Below are 24,014 nucleotides of genomic sequence, written 5' to 3'. Positions count from 1 at the left end.
GCTGTGTAAACAATGCCGGAGGGAGCCTCACTCAGAGTGCTGTTGTAAAAGTACCACAGGGTTAGGCAAATTACAGCCGTATGACGAGCACCTACAGCCAGTCGTAAGGGAAGCTCAAAAGTTCAACACAAGTAATAGAATAACTAAATAAATACTTCTTATTTTTCATCGTAGTGGAATAAATGCGTTTTGTCCCTCACTGTATTGTAAAAGCAGACATTTGTGCCTGAGCATGTATAATTGGAAAACATTTTTAATAATCATGAGCAAGCAGGCTACTTGTCAGCATTACCATTAAGTTGTGAAACATGCTTACTGTATAAACTCTTCCTTGTGAAGAATTTGGATGCTAGATTAAACGTTTTCAAAAAGTTAATGAGTTTAAACCACAACTATCCATATAAATATGACTCACTCCCTCTTTATTTATTTCTGCTTGCAAAAAATGGGTACAAGACCTTTAACTCTTTAAACCACTCGCAGTTCTCACTGTAGTAGTTCAACACAGTTATTACTGTTCCAAAAAATGTCAAATATGGCAAAAAAATAAATAAAAAATGAACACATACAAAAACATAAAATTAATTACCATTAAATAAATACACAAATGAATACAGTTCTCATGAACCACTGCAATATTTGTTTTTTTCCCACCCTCGCCCCTTAACAGAATTGCAAATATTAAAAATATCCATCTTCCATGTTGTACATTGTCTTGTGACTTGCATGGAGGACACTCGTTCCTGACCTCTTGGGACTGGTTTACCTGACAACTACTTCTATGGGTATATCCTTAATGTGCAATGTATACGTCCCAATTTAAAAAGTGATATAAGGAGACACTGACATTAAAAGTCAATAGATACTAAGGACATTGTCAATATGCACAGCTGCAACCTCCCTCTCTCGCTGTATTTTTTTTTACCTTTTTCTGCGAACTGTTTTTGTGATTTCTGTGCCCCACATTGTTTTGCGTGATACCTTTGTACGTCTTTCCTGTGTTTTTTGTGGGGTTCGGTGGATTTTTTTCCCTTCCATAATGGCCCTGAAGAAAGCAACTTTTTAAAAGTAAACTAACAGCTAGCGTATGAGCTGAAGACATTTGAGACTTACAAATGTCTTCTTCTGAAACACTAAAGAGGCTCCAAGAGCCCCCACACCTGCAGCACAGTGGTAGCATCACAAGATGTGCTACAGGAAGCAAAAAAGGAACAAATGAGGAGGTATCCGGGCAAGACTCACAGCTAAGGCACACATGCCTTCTACTGTTCTGGCTAATGGATGTTCCCTGGAGAATAAAAACAGATTAACTGCTAAGCTCTTTCCCATGGTGAAAGACTGTTGTGGAGCAGAGAGAGCTGCGCATAGGAAGAGGTGGAGGAGCTGACCAGTGCAGAACGCCACGCTCCGAAACAAGGAAAAACCCTTCAAAAGCATGCTGGTTAGGTTGACCCACAGTGGTGGCGTGGCTCGGGACTAATACCTGAACACAATCTCGCTGTATGGTTGTACAATGACAAATGACGCACTTACAACGATGACAGAAAGGAAAAATGTGCACACAAAATAGTAATAGAAAGCAGTATTTATTTTTACACTAGAGCTGTGGGCAGTTTTAAGGCAACTGCAAATAAAGAGTAAAGAACATTAGGCAAGGACAATGTACACAAAAGAGGAAATAAAAACACGAGGCACTAGACTTACATAGGTCGTACACTATGTAAACACACTGTTCTGTATATGCCTTCAGTCAATATGATTTATCAATCTAAATACAAAAAGGGTCAAGATAAGAATTGTAAGTAAATACATGAAGATTGTACGGTCACAATAGTACTGCAAACATCTACATTTTGGTTTAGTGTAACAAAAAAATAACTTCACATTAAACTATGTACAAAGATTTAACTCCCTTTGGGCCAAAAAATAAAATCATTCACATTGTTGAGAGGGATACAAAATGATGGTCCCCTAAAATGCATTAACAAAGAGAAACAAAAGCACATTTAGCACGACTTTCTATGGTTCCAACGAGGCACTTTCTCAGTCAGATCAAACACTACAGCTTCAAGTTTACAGCATTCAGCATTGCTTCAGCTCATTTTCCACTGTCAACTCAGTGTTACAGATAAGCAGCAACCACACAAACAATATTGCTCACATAAATGAAAGTTATTATTCGTAAAGTCACTATAAAACACAATAGTGTTAAATCCCAACATACATTATTACATAAGGGTAACTGTAATAAATACCAGTCGTACTTTGTAAAAGGCTATAATCAGGTTACACTAAACCCTACTAATAAAAAGGGTCATAAACTTGTTAAACAATTTTCTTCTGCTTCAGGATTACATTCATAAATTCATTTGTGCAAACAGGAAGTATAAGCAAACAGGTCCAAATTAAAATAGGGGTTTAACTTTTTAGATATACAAAAGTTGTAGTAACTCATGGCTTATTTCCAGAGGCCTACACAAGAACTTACACATTATCACACATACGTTAGCTTCCTTTGTTTGGATAGACCTTTGTATATTTATATAAACTATGGAAGCTGCCCAACTAAAACATGTTCAGTCACTTTTCCACATTGACCTCTGTTCACCGACAGTAAACCCCTGTCAGCATTACTGTATGTCCTCAAGATTCCACCTTCTCTATCACCTTCTCTTTGTCCTTCTTTTCCTTCTTGCTCTTCTTCAGGAAGGACGGAGTGCGGAACCCCTTCTTCTTCTTCTTGGATTTGGTTTGACTCTCAGGCGTCTGGGCCTCTCCACTTTTCTCTTTTGTTGTTATGGAGATTTCCACGCTCTCTGAAGTGCTCAGTTTGGACACTTCAATACTCAGGTCTTCATCAACATCCGTCAAATTGTCCTTCCCATTCAGAATAATGTCTGCAATAGATAAAAGCATATCAGACCATGAATTGGAGTGGCCTATTTTCATTATGTGACAAAACAAAGTCTGTTTAGTGCATCTACCTTTAGCTGGAGACATCATCGGTGATATTGAGAGGGAGATTGTGGAGCCATCAAATGTGGTCATTTCATCTGCATCAGTAGCATCGTCATCTTCTGTAATACACACGTTTTAAATTGGAATTGCCGTACACAAGACGCAATTACAATGAGCTTAATACTGCTCTAATAAATGTAAAAATGTACCTCTTGCTAACCCTTAAGTTTGGAAATGACTCTGTTGTATTATTCACTGTTCTAAATTGGTTTCCTCTCAGTGTGGAGTCAAGTGCACATTGATTTGTCATATGTATTGATGTACTATACTGGGTTCAGGAAGTATTCATACCACTATACTTTTTTTGTCACATTAAAGTGTGACACTGTTCAATTGTTCATTTAAAAAAATAATAATAATAGAGGCTATAACTTTCTGAATCATTGGCAATGAATGGAATGTATGGCAGATCAAAGCATTTATTCATTCATTCATTTATTTCTTCTCTTAGAACATGTATAATTCTGTTTTTGTGGTGGCATAAGTGCAACTGAAAAAATGTATAATTTGTATATAGTTAGTTTCTTCTTCTTTCTCGGTGCTGCTTGGCGACAGATTTCAATGTTTGACCTAGCCACTTATTCATTAAGGCTGTACCACTAGCTTGTGTTGTGACCCCTTGTGGCCTACTGAGGCATACAATTTAATGTATAATATTCTGACAACTAGACAGAGAAATTCACATGATTCTCCTAAAAGAATATAAAAAAAAACGTTTAAATGTACCTTCCCCTCCCAACTGCTTCTTCTCCACCAGACTCTTGTATTCCTCCAGCACTTTCTGTGTGACTTCATTAAAGGGGTTCGGAGGAAGAGAGCGAGCACGCTCTTCATCCTCATAAATGAAAGCCTAATCAAAGCATCAGAACAATTAGACAAAAAATTCACAATGGGTATTAATTGTAAATGTACTCACCGGTCCAGGTATTGTGTCCACCACAATGTCCGCAAGTAACTGAGACTTAGGTCCTGCAGTCATTTGATCGCCTCTGTGCTGTTCTTTTATCTGTATGAATTGGTATAGTAACATTGTACTGTTATAATTTCAATGGTTGCAAGCAACGGTATTCTTATAATGTATTCTGCAAGGGGGTCTTATTATGTACAAAACCTGCTAATCTTGTACTGTATTATTAGACCTCCACATTTTCTGTTTTCTGAAATGCCTAGGATTCTTGTGCTTAGCGGTATTTCAAAGTTAAATCAAAAGTAATCACAAAGCTCGACAGAAAAATTGCAATTACACATAAATCGTAAACAAAAAATTGAGTCAGTTACTAAACGTTGCAGAATGCTCAAAAAAAATGTTAAAAATTATGACATAATAATGCAAAAAGCATATTTTTTGAGACCTGACAGGATTGCTCTATTCACTAGTCCAGGTCGAGCACACTAGTCTATAAAAGAACCATGAGATTTCAACTAACCCTGTTCCTCTTGTTCAAGACCTCTGTGGGATCCGTATTTAATGGGACAAACTGGTTGGGGTCTTCGATCTTGATTGGGGTGCCACTGCTGTAACCTGGGTCTGCAGACTTCATCCACTGCAAGTAAAAACAAAACAGACGGTGAGAGACATTCCTTGAAATGTCCACAAGAGGGCAGACAAATATCGAGGAAAAAGTGTTCTGAACTTCCAACAGACTTTCAACTCTCAAATGCAAACTTTGACCGACCATAGTCTTGGTTCTTGGGCTGACATCTCCGTATGGCGAATGCTCTGGAACGTCGACCTTCAGGTAGCTGTTAGGAGAGTTCAGCCAGCGTGTCCTTTCTCGCTGCTGCTTCTGGACAATAAACTTCAATGGACTGCGTAGAAGCAGATCATCGTCATCCTCAGATGGGAGAGCCGAGACAGTGGCAGGAATCTCCACGTCATTCTTTGACCGAGGCTTTTCACGAACAATGGGGTTTCTGTAAGAGTAGCCCGTCCTGTATCCCTAGTGGACCACACAGAGAAAATAAATATTCGACTTAAATAATAAACTCAAAGAAAGGCAGAAAGAAAGTCCTGATAGATGTTTGGGAACATCTCAAAAAGTAGTTATGCATAAAACTAATACATCTGCTGTAAAAAAAAAAAAGAAAAAAAAAAGATGCCTAATTTAAAAGTAGGGATGCGCAGGCCACCCAGAATGCACAATAGTAGTAAATATTTAAAAGCTGTATATACAAGCAGGATTTTTGCAGACGCGCCATGTTTCAGAGGGAGAACTTTAAAACTTTGATTTAAAAGAAGAATACTGTGTTAACAATACATCAAAGACAGGGGGAAGCAGCTTGAAAACTACTGATGGGAGCTCCATGAGCAGAGCGCATTCTCAAGTCATCAGCGGTGAGCCTACTCTGTTCTGACAGGTGGTACCCTGGATGTTCCCCCAACTTATTACCATGGAGCAATACATTTTTCATTAGCCTACACATAATTAATATTTAATAATTAATGTATAAATAAGCGCATTTTCTCCAGTTCGGCATTATCCAAATCTAAAAGCTTCTTTATTGGAGCTCAAAGCCTATAAAGCCCATGTAAAGCCTAATCTAAACAGATCTTTTTCCTAGCGTGGTCACCGTGTTGTTGTCGTCAATTTTTTCACTTTCTTTTCATCTCATTTTTTGTCCCTTTTTTGTAAATTTTTTGTCACTTTCATGTTACTATTTTGTGGCTTTTTGTCACTTTTTGTGGCATTTTCATCCCTTTTTTGTGTTTTCATTTAAATGCAACACGAGATTTGCTGTAATACTGTAATAAAACAATGTCAAACCAGAAATGTTAATGTGAACACAAAAGCTGATGTTGCAGTAAGAACAATCAAATGGTGATGCCCCCCTGCCCCTTGCGTTGTTAATAATAGTTCCCCTCTTTCAATGCAAACTTAAACTTAATTGTCCAGCACTGGTCATCATCTTGCTCTTAGTGTAGTGTGATTATCATTATGAACATGCCAGGGCCCATTTTGGAGTTTAATATAGTGCAGCTAACACACACACACAGAGATTGTGTGGTCTGTGCTGCCCACAGCAGGCGCTACCATCTGGAAGCTATGATTGGAGGATGGGTGGGTGGGCTCTGATCACACAGAGCTAGCGCAGCAGCAGCAGCCCACTCCAGCCACAGTTGTTAAGATAGTAGCTCACTCAAACTGACTTGTTCTGACATCTTGTATATCCACACAACATGTCACGATGCTGGTCATTAGCAGTGTGTGGTTGAGACAGTGAGGCTGAGTGAACAGAAATACTGCAAAGCTCAGACTTACTTATGAGAACCACACACCACTAACAACTCAACCCATTGGCCGCGGACGGGTGGTAATAATTATGTAATACAGAGCAGTGGAATTCAAATCCACAATTTCTCCATTAAACATTGGTATTGTATATACTGTATGTACTAAAAAGACTCATTGCATTTATAGCCCGATACCACAAAGACAGGAAATGTCCAATGACGAAGGAGGCCAGAGGTTAGGGCTCACTCACCAGGTTATCCAACATCCTCATCATGGACTCGAACTCCGCCTCTCCTACTTTCCACTTCTGCTCATTGTCCACCTGCACTCCGGCCGCAACCACGCCCTTCGTCATGGCCTTGAGCTTTGTCCTGTCCAGCAGCACAAGGTTATCCACTCCACCAGCGCACGCCAAAGCACTGACCTAAAAAAAGAACACACTTTTAACTATAGTTTGATACGTCACGCTGAAACCTTGCTTAAATATGGGAATGACGCTTTAATTGAAAGTGTTGTTGGGAGATAAGGCGACTCATTTCAGCACCACGCTTCAAACAGATCAGATCAGTCACGCTAACCGAACAGACACAGCTATTCTGATATTAAAAAGATAAAGCAGCCCTAAGCCAGGCGGGAACTATGCAATTGCATGTAAGCAATGTCTTCACCTTTGAAACAGTGTTCTGTGCTGTATTGGAAAGTGATCTTGATTAGGGATGGCCGATATATCGGCGCCGCCGATATTATCGGCCGATATTTGTCCTTTTTTCCCATATCGGTATCGGTCCGATATGGGAAAATATCGGCCGATATTTTTTTTTTCTTTGAATTATTTACTACACCGTAATGTCGTAGCGCACCTGAAAGCAGCAGCAGTGTAGACGGGCTGCACTGACCTGACTGGGGCAACAATTTATTCAAATTATCTCAAATAAACAGTGGCTCCTAAAAATAAAGAACCTCCAGCATAAATTCACACGTCTCCAAAAGAAAGTATGTTTTTACTAAGTTTAAACAAAGTGGAGCGGACAGTTGGACACCACAGAGATACAGAGCCACAAGTTGCTGCTGCAACAAACTGGACTAAAACTGCCTCCATGGACATTATTCTGAGTCAGGATTAACAGGAATCATTTTCTGATGGATTATTTGTCGCTACATCTGAGGTGAGTGTTGTAAAAGTTTCTCCGTCCTGACGCGAGATTTATAACTTTGTTTGTTAGCGCTAGCATAGCTTCTAACAGGCTAAAGGCTACGACACGTAAACATGACCTTTCTGTCATCATTTAGGTCTAACTACAGTGATGATAATGTCTGTATTGACGTTTACTCTGCCCACCTTTGTCATGTTAATGTCCTGTGAAAACGAGGCGTTATGTCATGTTGCATTTTCGCGCATGTTTAATTAGACGCATTTGCGATCGTTCACGCATTTATCATTGAAAACAAAGCAGATCAAAGCTCATGCTAATCTTGTAAATCTACTGTTTGCTTTTTGCCAGCTCTAAACCAACTCTAAATCTTCAGTCTGGCCTCATAAGTTCATATAAGGTGCTGTTAAAGTGACATTATGATATTTCCAACTCCAAAGCTTCATACAGAGCTGTGTGTCCTTTATCAGATGTGTTTAAAGTTAAAACATGTAGCTTAAATAACATGGTAGGCTACATATTTTAATAAAAAATGCAATAAATAGAAGCCTAGCATATTCCCAGTGTCAGTGTTTCCCATTAATAGAGGACATGGGTGAAAGTATAATAATAAGTAGGTCTGAGTAAATATTTAGCCAAAAACAAAATGACATTTCACTCCAACATTGCATTTGGTCTTTTTAATATTTTTCTAATAAAAAGGATTGTTTCATCCTGGTGTGTGAGATGTGTCCCATGCATAAGCATAAGACATTCCAATAATGGAACAATTTACAAACTTTACCACATTTGAGTAAGCCTTTCTATTGATTTTTAACGTTGAAATAAATATCGGCAAATATCGGATATCGGCCACACCAGTGAGGCAAATATCGGATATCGGTATCGGCAGAAAATTTTCATATCGGACCATCCCTAATCTTGATCTTGCCTTCACTGCCATTTGTTTATGCTGGCTAAATGTGTTTATTACGTAACCATAAGATAACCTTCCTGAGAACTATAATCTACCTGTATCAAATATTTTTTTTACTGATTCACATCCAAACAACACAAAAAAAATACAAGCCAAAATAAACAGTAACATCATTTTTAATAACCATAGACAAAAGAACAAACCTGGATTTCACAGGCCTGTTGTGAGTGGTACAGGTAGTGGAAGGCTTCCTCCACAGTCTCCCCCAAAGCAAGGACACCATGATTCCTCAACACCATGACCTGAGAAACCGAGAACAGAGTAACATCAGACCACTTGAGATTTCACCTTTTTGTTTTGCTCATTTATAATAATAATATTATTGCGTAAATCTCATAATGTGGATACATTTTCTGACGTAATGACTAATGAGGATTTTACATGAATGTGCCCAATATGTGACAAACCCATTCATCGTCTGGCAGAGCGTGTCATTACTTCCTGCTTAATCTTTTTTCCGCCGTAGATGATACATCTCTACTTATTATCCCATGTGACAGTGGCACTAAAGGAGTCTGTGCTGTGACAGTACCTTGGCAGTAGGGCCCAGGGCTTTCTGAAACTCCACCTTCTCCTCTTTATTATCCAGGCTGCCATGGTAACCAAAACAGCTCACGTCTCCCAGAAGCAAAGCCTCCTGGGAGATGGGCAGGATCCCACATTTCATCGAGGACACCTGTTAGCATAAGACAAAAACAACTCAGACTGTGATGAAACAGCGTTTAAATTACGATACTTTTTAGGCTAACAGACGGTTAAACAAGGATGCACACTGTTAAGTAGCTGCCTTTTAATTCAGTGTTCATTTTGGTGCAGCAATTACTCAACAGCAACTTTTAATTTTGATGAACTTTCCACACAGATGTCTTGGGGGTACTTACAGCAGCCGTAGCGGGGGTGTGTAGGTGGATAATGCATCTCACATCAGGGCGCATTGAGTAAATTGCAGCATGAGGCCCAAAGCCGAAATGGTCAATGGAGAGATTAGTAGAACCTTGATCGACCACATCTCCCACAATGTTCACCTTCACCTAGAAGAAGAAAACACAAATTAGCTTTTAGTTCTTAAAAATCATTGACCAAACTTTCCAAGAAACTGTAAAACACATTACCAAATTTCCTACTTTTTTTTAATTTTATTTTTTTACACATTCAGTAATACAATCCTAACCTTTTTGTCATCTCTGAAGTACTAAGGCCTTCTATTATAAAGAGCATCTGAACATTGTTCCCCCCGCGTCTTTAAAGGGGCACTATGCAACTTTTAGGCAAAAAAAAAACTTAATATTTGCGCGCATTTGACCTTTAGTGGCTCAGTGGTGTTATGGGTGCAGCATAGCACCTTTGCTTTCGCTCACAGTGGCCACTATGACGCTCCAGGATCAATTGTTTTTAGGGGTTTGTACCAGAAACGGGCCAGAAACCCCAAAACAATTGACTCTGGAGCGTCATAAAGGCCACTCTGAGGGAAAGGAAAGGTGCCATGCTGCACCCATAACACCACTGAGCCACTAAAGGTCAAATACACTCAAATACTACGTTTTTTTTTTTTCACCTAAAAAGTTACACCTTTAAGACAAGTCATCATACACAAGTTTACTGGGGCTTTTGAACTTAAGCGCCTGTCATACTGTAGTGTGGAGGTACTTTACTTTTCTCTGTAAGCTCTTACTGGCTGACAGCAAAACACTCAAAGATGTTTCTCTCGCACAAACAAAGGAGACGATTACAGACAGGAGAAAACAAGCTGACAGACATTTAGTTACAGGTTATTTTGTGGAGTGTTTGTGTGGTGGTGATGGGCTTTGAAATGATAGGCAGGTTTTTGTATAATATTTTTGCCCGAATAAAACTGTACTGCATATGGATCTGTTGCAGTGTTGACCACGGTCTGAGCCTGTCCCAAAAATGTTGATCGCTACAGAATACGTTGATAAAGCATTAGTAGGTAGTTATTTGTGTACATGAAATGCTGACAGCCAAAAACTAGAGGGCTTTTTGAGGGTTTATTCCCACACATGACGTAAGAAATGTGTTCATGCATTTATTTCAGGTAAACGGGACTATCAGGTTCTAACTTTCAAAATCATCCAGACAATTGGAATGAATACAAAATGCGGCAGCCAGGGTCCTCAGAAAAACTAAGAAAAACATGTTGCACTGTCTTCCGGTGCTTCACAGAACAGATTTCTGATGGCGATAGTCTCTTAAAAGGTCAAGATCCTGACCTCCACACCCAGTATGAGTCCTGTAAGCCCCTGAGATATGTTGGCTCTGCTGGAAGTTCGAACCAAGTTGACCAAGTGTGAAACTCAGTATCAGAAAATCTTCAACTTGACGCTTCAGTTGTAATCTTTAAGTCTACATTAAAGACATATCTTTTCCGATATAGGTAAAAATTAGTTTATATATATTTTTTGTGATGCTTATCCTATCCTAATTTATATACAGTATGTTGTTCATTATATTATTGAAAAAAGAAAGAAATACATTGTGGGAAAGAATTGAAGCAGTAAAAATCAGTCACGTCTTCCCTGATTGAGAATGAATAAGACATTGTGCTTACCAAATTTGCAGCTGTGACTTCAGCAAAAGACAAACCACGGGGGCTGATGAGGACATGGTCTTGTTCCTTACTCACGCGCAGCTAAGGGCAAAAAAATAAAAAAATAAATAATGAATACAAATCACAGTTTAAACTGAATCAGTTCCAAAGACTATTAGACATTAGTGGTATCATTATGGATGGCAGGGCTGCGCAATATAATAGCCAAACTCTCATCATTTTTTTTTATCAACTTTTTTTTTTTACCACTTAACTCCCGCCTGAAAAGAACACATTTTCTCCAGTTCAGCTTTACCCAAATCTAAAAGCTTCTCGACTGGAGCTTATAGACTAGCCTCATTTGAAAGCCAAGACCCACAAAACTGATCTAAGATTTTTTCTTGTGTTGTGCACTTTTTTGTTGCTTTATTTTGTTGTCTGTTTTCTTGCGTTTTTGTCACTCTTTTGGTGCTTTTTTCATGAAGTTTTTAGGTTTGGGTAAAGTCGAACTGGAGTAAATGTGCTCGGTAAAAGGCAGAGGTTAGAAGTTAAATTGAAATCTTGTTTTGACACAATTTAACTAAAAAAACAATTGCTTACAATCAAGGTGGGAACCCAGGGAGCTGAAGGTGCTGCAGCACCCCCTGGTGGATTGTTTGTATATTGCAAGTCATATTAGTAAATGGGAAATAAGCACAGAAAAAGAGCTTTTGGGGGCAACCTTGTCCCTCAGCACGCCGTAACCAAAATATGTTCCCACGGCTCTGCTTACAACGTAACGTACTTACAGTGTTGCAAGGGTTAGACATTGTAATATCACTATGGCAATATCGGTAGCTTCAGGACAATTATCGAATATCGTAATTCATGTTGTACAGCCCAAATCCACAACGCATTGCTCTTGTTCATAATAATAATGTATGTTAGAGGTCAAAAACTAACTTTAAAAATCACTCAAAAACACTGCAAAACAAATATAATAAAGAAATTAAAATCTAAAAAGTTGCCCAAGTTCCTAAAGCAGGGAAACCCACTTCACCTACTCAAGGGTACAGAAAAGTGAAGCTCAGAGGAACAACCTTCACTCTGAAAACCAGCATGTGGGCTCATACAACTGACTTTCTAGGCTTGGTCTTTCGGGACTACCTTTATTTTACATCTTGACATCTCAGGTGTTCATCGCATATTGCACTGCTGCGAATTGTTGCTATGGGGAAATGTATTCAAAAAGCTGACAGCTTGGCACTATAAATAATATATAGATGTTTTATGAAGCAGAGTCCCCCTGCTTATCCCTTTGAAAAAACACAGATCCTTAGCGTAGACTATAAAATGCGCCGGAGCATGGTCGCCGTTGTTGTACTCACAGTAATGTAGGAGCTTGTAAAACGAGCCCAGCTGAAGAGGTCAACCAGCCTGTAAAGACTGGCCAGCCTGCAGCGGTTCAGTTTCTCCCCTTTCGCAAACGACGGCGACTCAATGCCGTACAAGTCGTTGACTGGGGTCACCATGCCTAAACCTGAAACCACGTAGAAAGTTTGAGGTTACGCACAGTACAGGACAAGCCTATTTTAAAGCGCCCTATAGGTTTATGAAATGCCACCCTGAAAACATCCCGAGAAGCTGGAGTCGCCGCAGCTGGAGTTTAAAAAAGGCTTTGCTGAGAACTTCCAAGATAAAGAGGCTTATTTTGGGAGCGCGATACCATATAAGTACTTTTAACAATCCTTGGCTCGGTGTTTATTGGCATTCTTGGTCAAAACAAAAGTGTCTGACTAGGGCTGAACGACTGTGGCAGAATATCTCATTCTGATGTATTATACAAGCTCTCAAACTGCCATTTGTTTAACTGTTAAGATTCAGATTGTAGTGCATATTTTAAGCACATTAACATTTGAGAGAAGACTGTATTATGAAGATAGATAGGCAAATAAGGATCACATGCATTTCTGAACAAGTCTGTAAAGGTCTAAACTTCAGGGTTAGCAGGTTTTACGCAGAACAAGACCCCAAGGGGATGAGATAGTTTGTCGTTGACCGAGGAGATTACATTACCCCCCCAAAAAACTGCAGTGATTTGCTAACTGCAATTCAATTTGTACGCAATTAATTTCGCAACCCTGGGATTAAAATGGATGTGTTCAGTTTTGTGACCTTTACTAAAACTTGAGGCACAGAGCATCTTAATAGTGAGTAAAGACAGCTGTAATTAATAACCCTGTCTGGTCATGAGGGCTAGTAAATGAGAATATTGACAATGGGGGATACTATCAAGAAGTTTTTGTGTCCTCTCCGCCATTTCGGTGATTACCGCAGTCACAAGAGTCTGAGAATTCACCCCGTGACAAAGACAATATTCAGTGTGGCCAGTGAAAACGGGCAGAGGCTACGTGCTGAATTACAACTAGCGCTGATGGGGAGCTAAATGGAGACAATCGCAGGCACACAAACACTCACTGATAGGGGAGGTCAAAGGGCCGGCTCCTCCCACGGTGCTGGCCATGACCAGGTCGGCGATCTGTCTCAAAGCTAGGAGACCGGTAGGGGTGTTGCCCTTTGTGAACTGATCTTGGATGAGGCCTTCAAGTTCATCTTTAAACACCTGAAAAACAGCAAGAAAAAGGGTGCCTGGATTTAAGATGTGCAATAAAGGAGCTGGCAGACGCCGTGGCAGTTTATCCTAGCAACATGTGCAAACAACCCCACAACCTCCACCCCTCTAAAACTTTCAGGGAGCTTATTACAAGTGTACACAAATCACTTAGAACTCCTGAAACGTCTTTGGCGATGTGTGAAAAGGTGCTAACTAAAAGCAGAAAGCGGAGGACTGAATGAAACCTGACCATCACTTTATGCCTCTTACATTAGGGGGTGAATTGTGTCTGTGGTTTACAATAAAAAAAAGGACTATTATTTCATTGTGCTGCGGCGAAGCTACAGCATTCTGCTTCCTCCGAGTGCGGTTCCCATGGAGATGAAGTTCCACTTGTTGGGCCTGTTATGCAATCATCAGATGAGTGTGGGCTCGTCTTATTTCCATACACTTCAGTGTTGTGTTTTATTAAAGCCCTTACAGTACGTTACCTAACAGTACTGTACTCTTTTAAATTAAAATTAAATTTAAATTGAATCAATTTGATAATACACTTGAAAAATCACGTGTTGATAATACAATGCAACAAGGTCAATTGGATGGACTTGATTGGAATAGTGTGTTCCTTTTTTATTAAATATAATATACATGGATCACACTATCTGCCCCATGCACAATAGAAATCAAGGTCATAGCTGCACATCTGTCCAATCCAGAAGCTATATTATTGATTTATACGCTGCAACCATTTTTTGTATTTTATTTTATTCCCCCTAAAAAGCCCACAGCTCTAATGGCCTTGAAATGAAAAGGAGCAAACGCTATCTAAAGGCATTTCACTCAGTCCGGAGTCTTGGCTTAAAAGCAATGCTATTACTCATCGCTGGTGAAAGCTTGTGTGTAGGAGGCTTGCTGTGCAGAGCTGCAGGCTGTACATACTGGACTCTGGAGGATGTGTGTGACCCGCTTCTTTTGCTCCATCAGGTTGAAGTCCTGCCTCAGGTCTGGGGACAGGGCCCGGCCGCGGAGGTGCTCGGGGTCGCCGTCGTCCAGCCGATCCTTGGAGCTGCTGCTGGACAGAGGCAGGGTCAGAGCCGCCGCGGACGGCCTTACATCCACCAGGCTCATGCTGCCAAGTAACCGTCACTGGAGGAGTCCTCTCTGTGAGATCTGTGCGAGAGGGAAAGCATCGGGGGTTATTTGGTACTCTGTCAGTCAAGCCAAAGTGTGCTGTTTTAACAGAATAGATAGGGTGACTCATGTAATTACAGGAAAGGAGACAAAAGAGAGCTGCACAACGTTATGCAGCTTGGAGTGGGGTAGGCTAGTGCTTATCTGCATATGGTGGAGGAAGTTTTTAGTCAGATCCTGGGAGATATTTTACTATATGTTCAAATAACAAACAACAGGGAACCCATTTCTCCTCAAATAAGGCTCTCCCTGTAGGTCCAACTCCTTAGAAGAACCAAGCACACAGTTTTTTAACATTTTGTTCCCTTGTACAGGCCAATTTACATCACACAGTGTGAAAACAGACGCTGTCTTCCACACAGCACAGCAGCAAATAAACTGCACTAACCCTCAGTGGTAAACAAAAGGCGGGCCTCATGCAGATCAACCTATTTGAATAGCAGTTCGCACCTTCTGCACGTACTTTACCTGGGGGTCGGCATACAAAGGGGAAAGGGGAAACCACACGTGTATTATAAGACACAAACTTTTAGACCTCTAGGGTAAACATTAAAATTGTACAACAACAAAAACACGGGAGATAAGAAAGGGAAAAACGCATTAGTAACCGCAACTTTACACCAAACTTCGCGAGATTTCAGACTTCGATAACGCGCCGCCAGAAGTAAAAACAAACACGCGTGCGATAAAGCAATGTTTAGCTACTGCAACAATTTACCTCAAAAGTTCTTCTTTTCTTAGCTGATCCCCTTCCAATCGATGCACGCGCGACTTTCACGATAAAAAAAAAATCCAGTAACGCGCAGGTAGGCTACATATACATATATTTTAAAAAACACGTATATTTGCCCCCGTTACATTGTTAAAAGAGTTCGCATGGCGTTTTACAGTTGCTGCAGTTTCCAGACCAGGCTGCACGCTGCGTGGGCTACGGACCGAGTTGTAGACGGAGCGGAGTGGAGAGCGGCTGCAGCAGCATGGTGGTGGAGGAAGGAGGATGTGGGTGTGCTTGTGTGTGGGAAAAAGGAAAAGTGGCCCATGTGACTTCACTTATCCTCCCACCAGGTCCATGCTTTCAGCGGGACAAAGGGAAGGGCCCACTGCTACTACTCCAGTCCACTCCACCACGCACGGCCCCTCTGCCTTGGGCGCTCCTTTGCGCGCTCCAGTGAGCTGGTTTGTGACGTTGGCGTTTCAATACCTCGATGTCTCCCTTCTTGCTGGATTCTGGACCCAGTCTGTATGGCCTGGTTTATTCCTGGTTTCGTGGGCATGATGGGATCCTTCATCCTACTCCTACTTTACCTGCTTTTAGTCATAGTCTGGTCTTCTTTTGAAATGTTTCTTAGCTGTTGATTTCTGTACAGCTTTTTTAATTATTAATTCATGTTCAATAGACCCTGATCAACATCAAAACAGAAATCAGCCAAGTATAAAAAAAAGTCTGAAAATTTCAATGAATAAAGTTACCACCTGTATGACCAGTATCTATACCTAGGGTAAAAGAACAACCTGTTATTATATAATGTGCTTGTAAGTTACAGTGTAAAGTTGTGTTAAATTTGGGTAGGACTGGGATGGATCAAATCTACCAAAAATAGAGTAGATAATGATCTGGGCACAGAAAGACGATTCATATTGCATTATTGGTTTCTTCCACACTCCAGATAGGGTGGTGGTAAGATAGATAGTAGCCACTGCTGCCCTGGGGTAGACTGGATTTGCCTACTTGATTAGAGATAACCTCAAGCCCTGTGCATAATCCTGGTCCACCTGCATTAGACCTAGTGTTATCCACCTTAGGTTAGTGTTGGTTCAGGTCCTAGTCCTAGTCCTTCTTTATATCTTGTTTAGAACTTAATTTCAATCTGATTGTGTCCTTACATTCATAGTAAAGTAAAACATTCTTGAAAAAAATGTCCACGCCTTTGAGATTTCTATGTTGCATTACTTTCATAGTCTATGACCATGCCCAGGTGAAACAAGTCCTTCTCAAGTTCCGAAATTTTCTGTGAATATTTGATCTAGTCCCTCGTTCTGCCCTGCCTCACCCTCTCTGTGTGTGATTCATTAACTCCTGACACCTCTTTTCATAAATAACCAGCCTTGCTTGTTCCCACAGCCCCTAAGTAGTGCACTTCATCAAAGCGATATCGCCCAGCTATAGCGAAAACAGTGCACTTCAAAGTCTGCTCATATGTGTGCTCCTCAAGAAGTCAGTGCCTGAACTCAAAGTTTTCGGAAATAGCGGATGTTTGCACAGAGAAAGAAATGAGATACAGATGACCCTTAAGAAGACTGTTTTAGATTTCAGCCTTATATCAACTGTTTCAGGGCTCCTATATAATGATGCCATTGTTGTGCTGTATGCCATGTGACTCCAGTCCATGTGTTAAGTGCAATACAAGCTCAACTGTCAAGCACAATGTCACAGTTGAGGAAGGGGTTTTGAGAATTCTTTTCAGTATAACAGTTCCCCCAAGAAACAAATTCTGACATTTTATTATGCGCCATTCAGACTTTTTAAGTATATTCAAATAAAACAATAGCAATCACAATAGCAACAAAGAAGCTTATTTTCAGTTCATTGCTAAGTCAACAATGTTCAAAAAGGGTGTCCATGTCTGTTCATAGTCACTTAGTTTTGCTCTGATTGAGAGGTTCACTATTTCACCTCTTTTTTTTAGGTCGAACCTGCTGCATAAAACATTAAATGGGTAATAACTGCGTGCCTGCATATATTAAAGGGCCTAAATCTTCGAAGGAAATGGATCCGGCACGGCCCCTTCCTGTAGAGCACATCTGTATTGAGGACCCAGTTACAGCTTGCAGACCAGATGCATACAGGTATTTCGAAAGTCGAGCTTTGAATGCTTATTTCTTGCTCACTGAAGGACACTGTTTAAAGTAGAGCTAACCTTCGTTAAATGATTTATAGGATGCTTATGGATATGGTTGATGTAATCTACTGAGGCCAGATTGGCAAAGAGGGGTAATAAACCAAAGTGTAATGCCTCCATAAATGAAGGCTTGGGGATACAGGCAATATACAAAATACTAATACCATAATTGCTATTGATTTCCATTGCAGAGATGTTGTCATACAAACTTGGAGGAAATGTAGTTTTAGGGCTGTTATGAATTATTGGCATCATATTACACATGCTGAATGTACCAATGCAGAATGTGCAGTACAGTGGGAGGAAAATATATGTAAACGCTTTGGAATTTCTCACATTTCTGCCTAAATTCGTCATAAAATGTGGTCTGATCTTTATCAAAGTCTTAAGAAAGAGTAAAAAGTGTCTGCTGCTGTTGTCATATTTTTAATGGCCAAAACATGTAAACATTCACAGGACAGGAAGGAAAAAGTAGGTGAACCTCAGAATCTCGCTGAACTGCAACAGTTTTGTAAAGAGGAATGATCCAAGATTCATCCTGATCGTTGTGAGCGTCTAATCTGCAACAGGAAAGCAGTTATTGCTGCAAAAGAAGGATCGGCCAGCTTCTTTATACAAGGGTTCACTTACTTATTCCATGCTTGTTGTGAATGTCTCAGGTTTTTCTACATAATATCTTGATAAACTTTTGAATACATTTTTCCATTGATGATAGGCAACAAAACAGCCCCACTTCTCCATGCACCATACTTCACAGTGGACATAGGGTTTTGATGTTGATGCGCTGTTCCATTTTTCCTCCACACATGACGTAGTGTGTTTCGCCCACAGCTTTGGAGAGAGCACTTGGATGCTCCACAGCACTACTGGCAAAATATTCTGTGGACTGATGGACCCAAAGTTGAATAGTTTGGGCGGAACACACAACGCCATGCGTGGAGGAAAAATGGAACATCAACATCAAAACCCTATCCCCACTGTGAAGTATGGTGCAGGAAGAATCATGGTGTGGGGCTGTTTAGTTGCCTCCGGGTCTGGACAACTATCATCAATGGAAGTTTGTCACAACATTTTGCAGAAAAATCTCAGACGTTTACAGCAGCATTCTTATGATTTTGATAAAGATCAGACCACATTTTGTGACCAATTTAGGGTAGGCAGAAATATGAGAAATTTCAAAGGGTGCGCACATTTTTTTCCTCCCGGTGAATATACTTTTTTATTTGTGAATACAGCCAATGTTGCATATGACCATATAATTCAGCTCGAAGTTTTGTCCTTACCCCTAACTTTGGTAGATGTTTGTGAAGGTCGATTTTAGGCATTATATAGTTTTAACTTTGGCTCTGTTTTGGACATGTTATATATCTTATGGTACATAAAATTCTAAATATTCTCTTTGATACTTTGTGTGAAGAGTTGTTGAATCTCTGGTCTATTTGTATTCTCTGGCAGGTTGGTGCAATTTATCTCTCCTGTTTGTATCACCAAAGTTGGGCCAAACAGAAAAACTTAAGGTAACGTTGGCACAGATAGGGTTTTGTTTTGCTACTACACGTACATATATATATATATAATGCATGTAGAGTTTACGTCTATTACATTTTCTATATGTGCATAGCCATAAGATACAGATGATCTACAAGTGTTAATATTTACAGATAAAATAAGAATATGTGTGGGGTTACTCTTTCATCATATGGAGATCGCAGACAACTATCTATTGGTAAGTTCACACATAAATCATTCTAAGCAACCAAAGATACAATAGCATACTTTGTTTTTGATTGATTGAATATTTTATTTAGAGCTACACAACACGACACAAAAGCGAAAAAAAATAATAATAATAATAATAAAAAATGACATTCTAGCTCAAAAAGGAGTGGAAAGAAGACAAGCTTATTAACTCCCACCCCCTATTCACTTAAATAATAATGTGGTTTCAACAATAACAATGTTTAGTTGTTATTGTCTTACTAAACAATTGAGTTAAGTTGAGTACTTCAGGCCATAACTTGAAGAATATCCAATCGGTTTGGTTTTTGTTTTTATCTTCTAGGTTTAAAAACAAAACAATACAATACAGTTGTTTTTAAACCTGGAAGGTAGAGTTAACCACCTGAATGACTGAGATATTGCGTCACTTTCCTTTTTATGTAACATATTTCAAGTTGAGAATGTGCTGATTTGCCTCCATAATAACTGGGGCCACTTTCTCAGCCGAAGCTAAGTTAATATTCCCACAGTCACTACGCCCGTCTGCCCCCTCAGTTAATATTCATAAGAGCGAGTTATTACCCGTTCAATCACAGACAGAAATCTCAATTTAGTGGGGTAAAGATTTGGAGAGTGCGTGGGCCGGTCTCGATCTATGACTGACATAACAATTCCAGGAAGTGGAGTGGAGTCCGGGAGGCGGAGCGCGTTGGACGTATGGGTATATGTAATGAAAAGCAGAGGTTTTCACTGTGGAGCATAGTGACCCCTGAAACCCTGCCTCCCAGTCTGTCTCTGGCTGTGTTCCCACTGAAACCGCAAGGCTTAAATGTCTGCATACACACTCCGACGCATCACGGCCCTCCTCCCCGTAGCCCCCGCATTCCTGCTGACTATTTGAACTTTTCAGCGAGGGCAGCCTATCTGGAAACCATTGACCAAATGTCAGCTGTTATTAGTCGACGTCTCATTCATACCGATTACTGCGGAGGATATCGATGTCCTCGGATAAAGGCGGATTTTTGTCTTGTCACAGAAACCGGCAACTTGCCTGGATGCAACTTGCGAGGAAACACTGTCCACATGAATTAATCAATCAAGAAAGAAACGGCGGAAAAAATACATTCAAGCATTTAACTGTAGCTAGACCAGCACAAGCGAGAAACTTGAATGTACTCCAACTGCAATTAATGTAGGATTTTTATGTGGAACCCAAAATCGCTCTCTCCCACTAGGAAGTATCTGCTTTTGTATTGAATATGACGCGTCTAGTCAAAATCATCTCTTCTTCCGCAAACGTACCCCTGCAGTGAACCCGCCGTCCAGAAAAATTTATTGTTTTCGAAAGAGTTCTGACAGACGGTAGATTCTGATTAGATTCAAATAATAGTAAAAGTTGGATGATGAACCCCAAAACTTTTTAGGGACAAATGAGGACAGTTTAGAGATTCCACTCTGCATAGCATCCAGGATTGGAGATTTTTCAACGCTCTTTAAATGTTAGGTATCTGTGACATTGTATTGTGGCAGGGGAACAGAGGCACTTGTAGGACACTCATATAGCATACTTAATTTAAGTAGCATAAACAGCGGTGTAATCAAGGAACGATAATATTAAGCCCTACTTTTGTGAGTGGTACAGAGTGGATGTTCATCTGACGGATCTCATTTGTGAGATGAGCTACACTGAACAAACACACGGAGCAGCATTGTGGTAGAGTAAGCAACAAGTGAAAGCTTCTGGCACACAAAATATATTTGTGTATTTATTTATTTACTTTTCAATAATATGCCACGATAACTTTGGATGGTGTGAATGTACACGATAATAGGGATAAGTTCTCAGAGAAAGTGAGTTTATGGTTGTCAGGACTGGCTTAATAAAAGAATTGTGAAGTACAAAGCCATAAACCCCTGGTCTAACGCATCACAGTAAATTGAGTTTTTGTGATTTCCTACGCCCAGCTCTGACCTGTGAAATCTAGTTATGAAAAGATCGAACTATAAACATTTCTCTTTTCTTCTTCACTTCATCTGTCCACGTCTGTAACATAGAGCATACACTCTCTGAAGCCCGAATCAATGTCAATCACTCCAATGAGCCTGTCTTTCTTTTCCAGCTTGGTTGTCATGGAAACCTATGTACTGATGCCATATTTGTAAACGGCACATTAGGCTTATCAGCAAATAGTTCGGCAGGAGAGAATCAACAGTCCTCCACCACATGCTTATTCAGTGAGGATAACATAAGCACATACCTTAAGGTTACACCACCATTTGAAAGATTGCATTTCCTTGTAATTATACTACAAAGCAATTGTTGATTCTTCATAAGCCAAAGCAATCAACTGAGGATTTCCCCTAAGATTGCAATCACAGCTTCATCCACCCTGGCAGTATAAAAGAATTAAACTCTAGCAGTCAGATTTTGAGATGCTTATGACCTCTCTGTCGAAATGAATTTTATCTTTCAAACCTCTGACCTTGAAGCAAGGTAAATATCCCCATCTTATTATGAGACAATCTTCATAAAATTAACTAAATTAAGTGAATTAAACGGCAATATACTTATAACTTGGTCATTTAAGGATACACAGTTATGGAAATGAAACCAAATAATGGAAATAACAATGCTGGTTTTGTTTGTCTTAGCCTGGAACTTTTCATTTTGGAGTTTATATTATAGCCCAATGTATTGGCAACACTCAACATCAGCTAGTATTTTGTTCATTCTATCTGCAAAAGTGCACATGGTCACATTGTCCTTTTGCTACACGTGAGTCGTTCTTGAAAACCTTTGTCTTATTTACAGTATGGACTGTGCTAAAAATGGTCCTACTCCACTCCCGCAGCTGGATGGGTGACAGCAACCCAGGCCACTTTGAACCTGAAACAATTCTCATTGTTACAGTTGGACGGGTGCCGTTACAGCATTGGGTTGTAGAAGTGCGTCAGTGCGCTCCTGCTCACGATCACGCGCGCAACAACACTTCAGTGGTGTGGAGTGAGGAGGACTTTGTGCAAGTGAACGTTGTTGTCTCGGCTGTGGTTGATTTTGGACGGCCTCCATGTTTAGAGCTCGAGCTGTTAGTTTGTGGCTCATTGAAATGAAATGTCCATGTGGTAATGGTTAGGATTAAGAGGTAAAATATTATTGCATTCTAACCAAGGCCACATTGTGATTGGAGCTGGCTAATTTAGCTGTGTGGGCAGACACATATAAGGAGTCAAACTTAACCAAACGTAACATCCATAAAACATAAACACTGCTAATTGCAAATGAACTGCTAACATACAATGTCACCAGGGGAGTGCGTGTGGGTCGTGACCTGCCTTTTTCAGTTTTATGGATGTCTATAATTCACATCACCGGCCACATACTATTAGGAAATTCGCCGCTGCTTGAGACCACATCTTAAATCAACAAATGCTGGTTCGGAGTAATGTTTCTGTAGTCGTGACATTAAGTGAAAGCAGCTGTTTAGTGTGGTGCAGCTGGGACCGACAATGCAACTGCAGACAGGCCAGTTAGGCAATAAAGATCTAACATGCTGTGAGTCAACTTTATGCTCTGATCTCTATAAAGCAGCATAAATAACAGAGAAAGAGCGAAAGTCGAAACATGATCAGTCAACAGTTCAAAAGTCTTGTCAGTGTCAGGCCTTCTTCTGCTTCATCAACAAAAATAACACAAAATCTTTCAGAGGCAACAAACAAAACAGTCCCGTCCTATTGATGCTCGGTGTGGTATTTGCCGGCTTAAAAAGATAGAAATGTGAAAAATATTTCAACTTACATTGTGGCTGGGCTGTTGGCGCCTTATCCTCACGTTTTGCTTCAAACTCCCACAAAATCCCGCAGTTCTCCCAGATAGCTGTTTACATTATCACTTTGAAGAGGGTCATCTGTTTTTTTTCCCAGAAGAGAACCAACCCGGCGCTCTCTCCCTCTGATCTCCCAAAACTCCCCTTAGCTTCCCCGTGACAGCAGCTGCCTATTCTCAAATGGAAAGCTAGAGAAGTTGTCAGAGGAGGTTCTGAGCAGACCTCGCTCTACGGCAGATGGGAACGGACTGGACCGAAAAGGGAAAGAAATGGGAGGGTGCAACATCCACCCCCAGGCTCTAAATATAAAAAGGCCTCACCATCTTGTCTGAGTTTGTTTCAAAGACGATTCAAGCAATCTTAACCGAGTTTAAAGTCAGATTCTTTTTTTTTCCCTCTCCTTCTCCACTGCATGTGTTCATGTTTCTAAATATTCCCCGTTGAAGAGGACAGAGCGCACTGTGAATGTTTGCCCGCTATCACCTCCTCCCACATATTCTCTCAGATAGCACGAGTGGGATATTGTGCTCTCCCTTTTCTCTGCATAGAGTCTTTGCAGCTGAGGTGCACCGCCAAAGCGAAGGAGTATAGAGATAATTACAAGCTATTGTGGCTGTAAAGGTTATACTGCCAATGAGGGCCCATTTGAAAACAACCATTTCAAGGTAAATCGAGAAACTGTGTGCGTTTCAACTTCCAAGTGCTGTTAGCTCTGATTCTCCCTTATTCTATTCCTCAATTTGATCTTCATCCTCATAAAAAGACACTATCCGGCGAGTGACCATCTGTTTTGGATCGGGAAGCCAACAGGAAATTCACACGTGATCGTTTTTATTTGAGTTGGCATAGGCTTACATGTTAAAT

At 40.3% G+C, this 24,014-nt stretch overlaps 1 protein-coding gene across 3 annotated transcripts; it reads right to left on the bottom strand.

The window, feature by feature from the left end:
- Positions 1-1,567: 1,567 nt before the first annotated feature.
- On the bottom strand, positions 1,568-23,583 carry LOC306965783 (gamma-adducin-like). 3 transcript variants are annotated; one of them, XM_079560336.1, is made up of 15 exons: positions 23,471-23,583; positions 14,456-14,686; positions 13,381-13,525; positions 12,291-12,442; positions 10,945-11,025; positions 9,260-9,409; positions 8,911-9,054; positions 8,522-8,620; positions 6,502-6,675; positions 4,695-4,958; positions 4,446-4,562; positions 3,935-4,024; positions 3,745-3,868; positions 2,985-3,077; positions 1,568-2,897 (listed from the first exon to the last, which is right to left on the bottom strand). In XM_079560336.1, exons 2-15 carry the CDS (start codon positions 14,642-14,644, stop codon positions 2,644-2,646), a joined length of 2,076 nt encoding a protein of 691 aa, XP_079416462.1. In that variant the 5' UTR covers positions 14,645-14,686; positions 23,471-23,583; the 3' UTR covers positions 1,568-2,643. The 3 variants fall into 3 exon arrangements, with proteins under 3 accessions (XP_079416462.1, XP_079416463.1, XP_079416461.1); XM_079560337.1 differs by lacking the exon at positions 23,471-23,583 and adding an exon at positions 23,123-23,417 and having other exon boundaries at positions 2,985-3,074; XM_079560335.1 differs by lacking the exon at positions 23,471-23,583 and adding an exon at positions 23,123-23,415.
- Between the last annotated feature and the right edge of the window lie 431 nt (positions 23,584-24,014).

Source organism: Gobius niger (genome assembly GCF_951799975.1).
Source record: "Gobius niger genome assembly, chromosome: 7".
NCBI lineage: Eukaryota > Metazoa > Chordata > Actinopteri > Gobiiformes > Gobiidae > Gobius > Gobius niger.
This window is presented reverse-complemented; position numbering and strand designations above follow the sequence as displayed.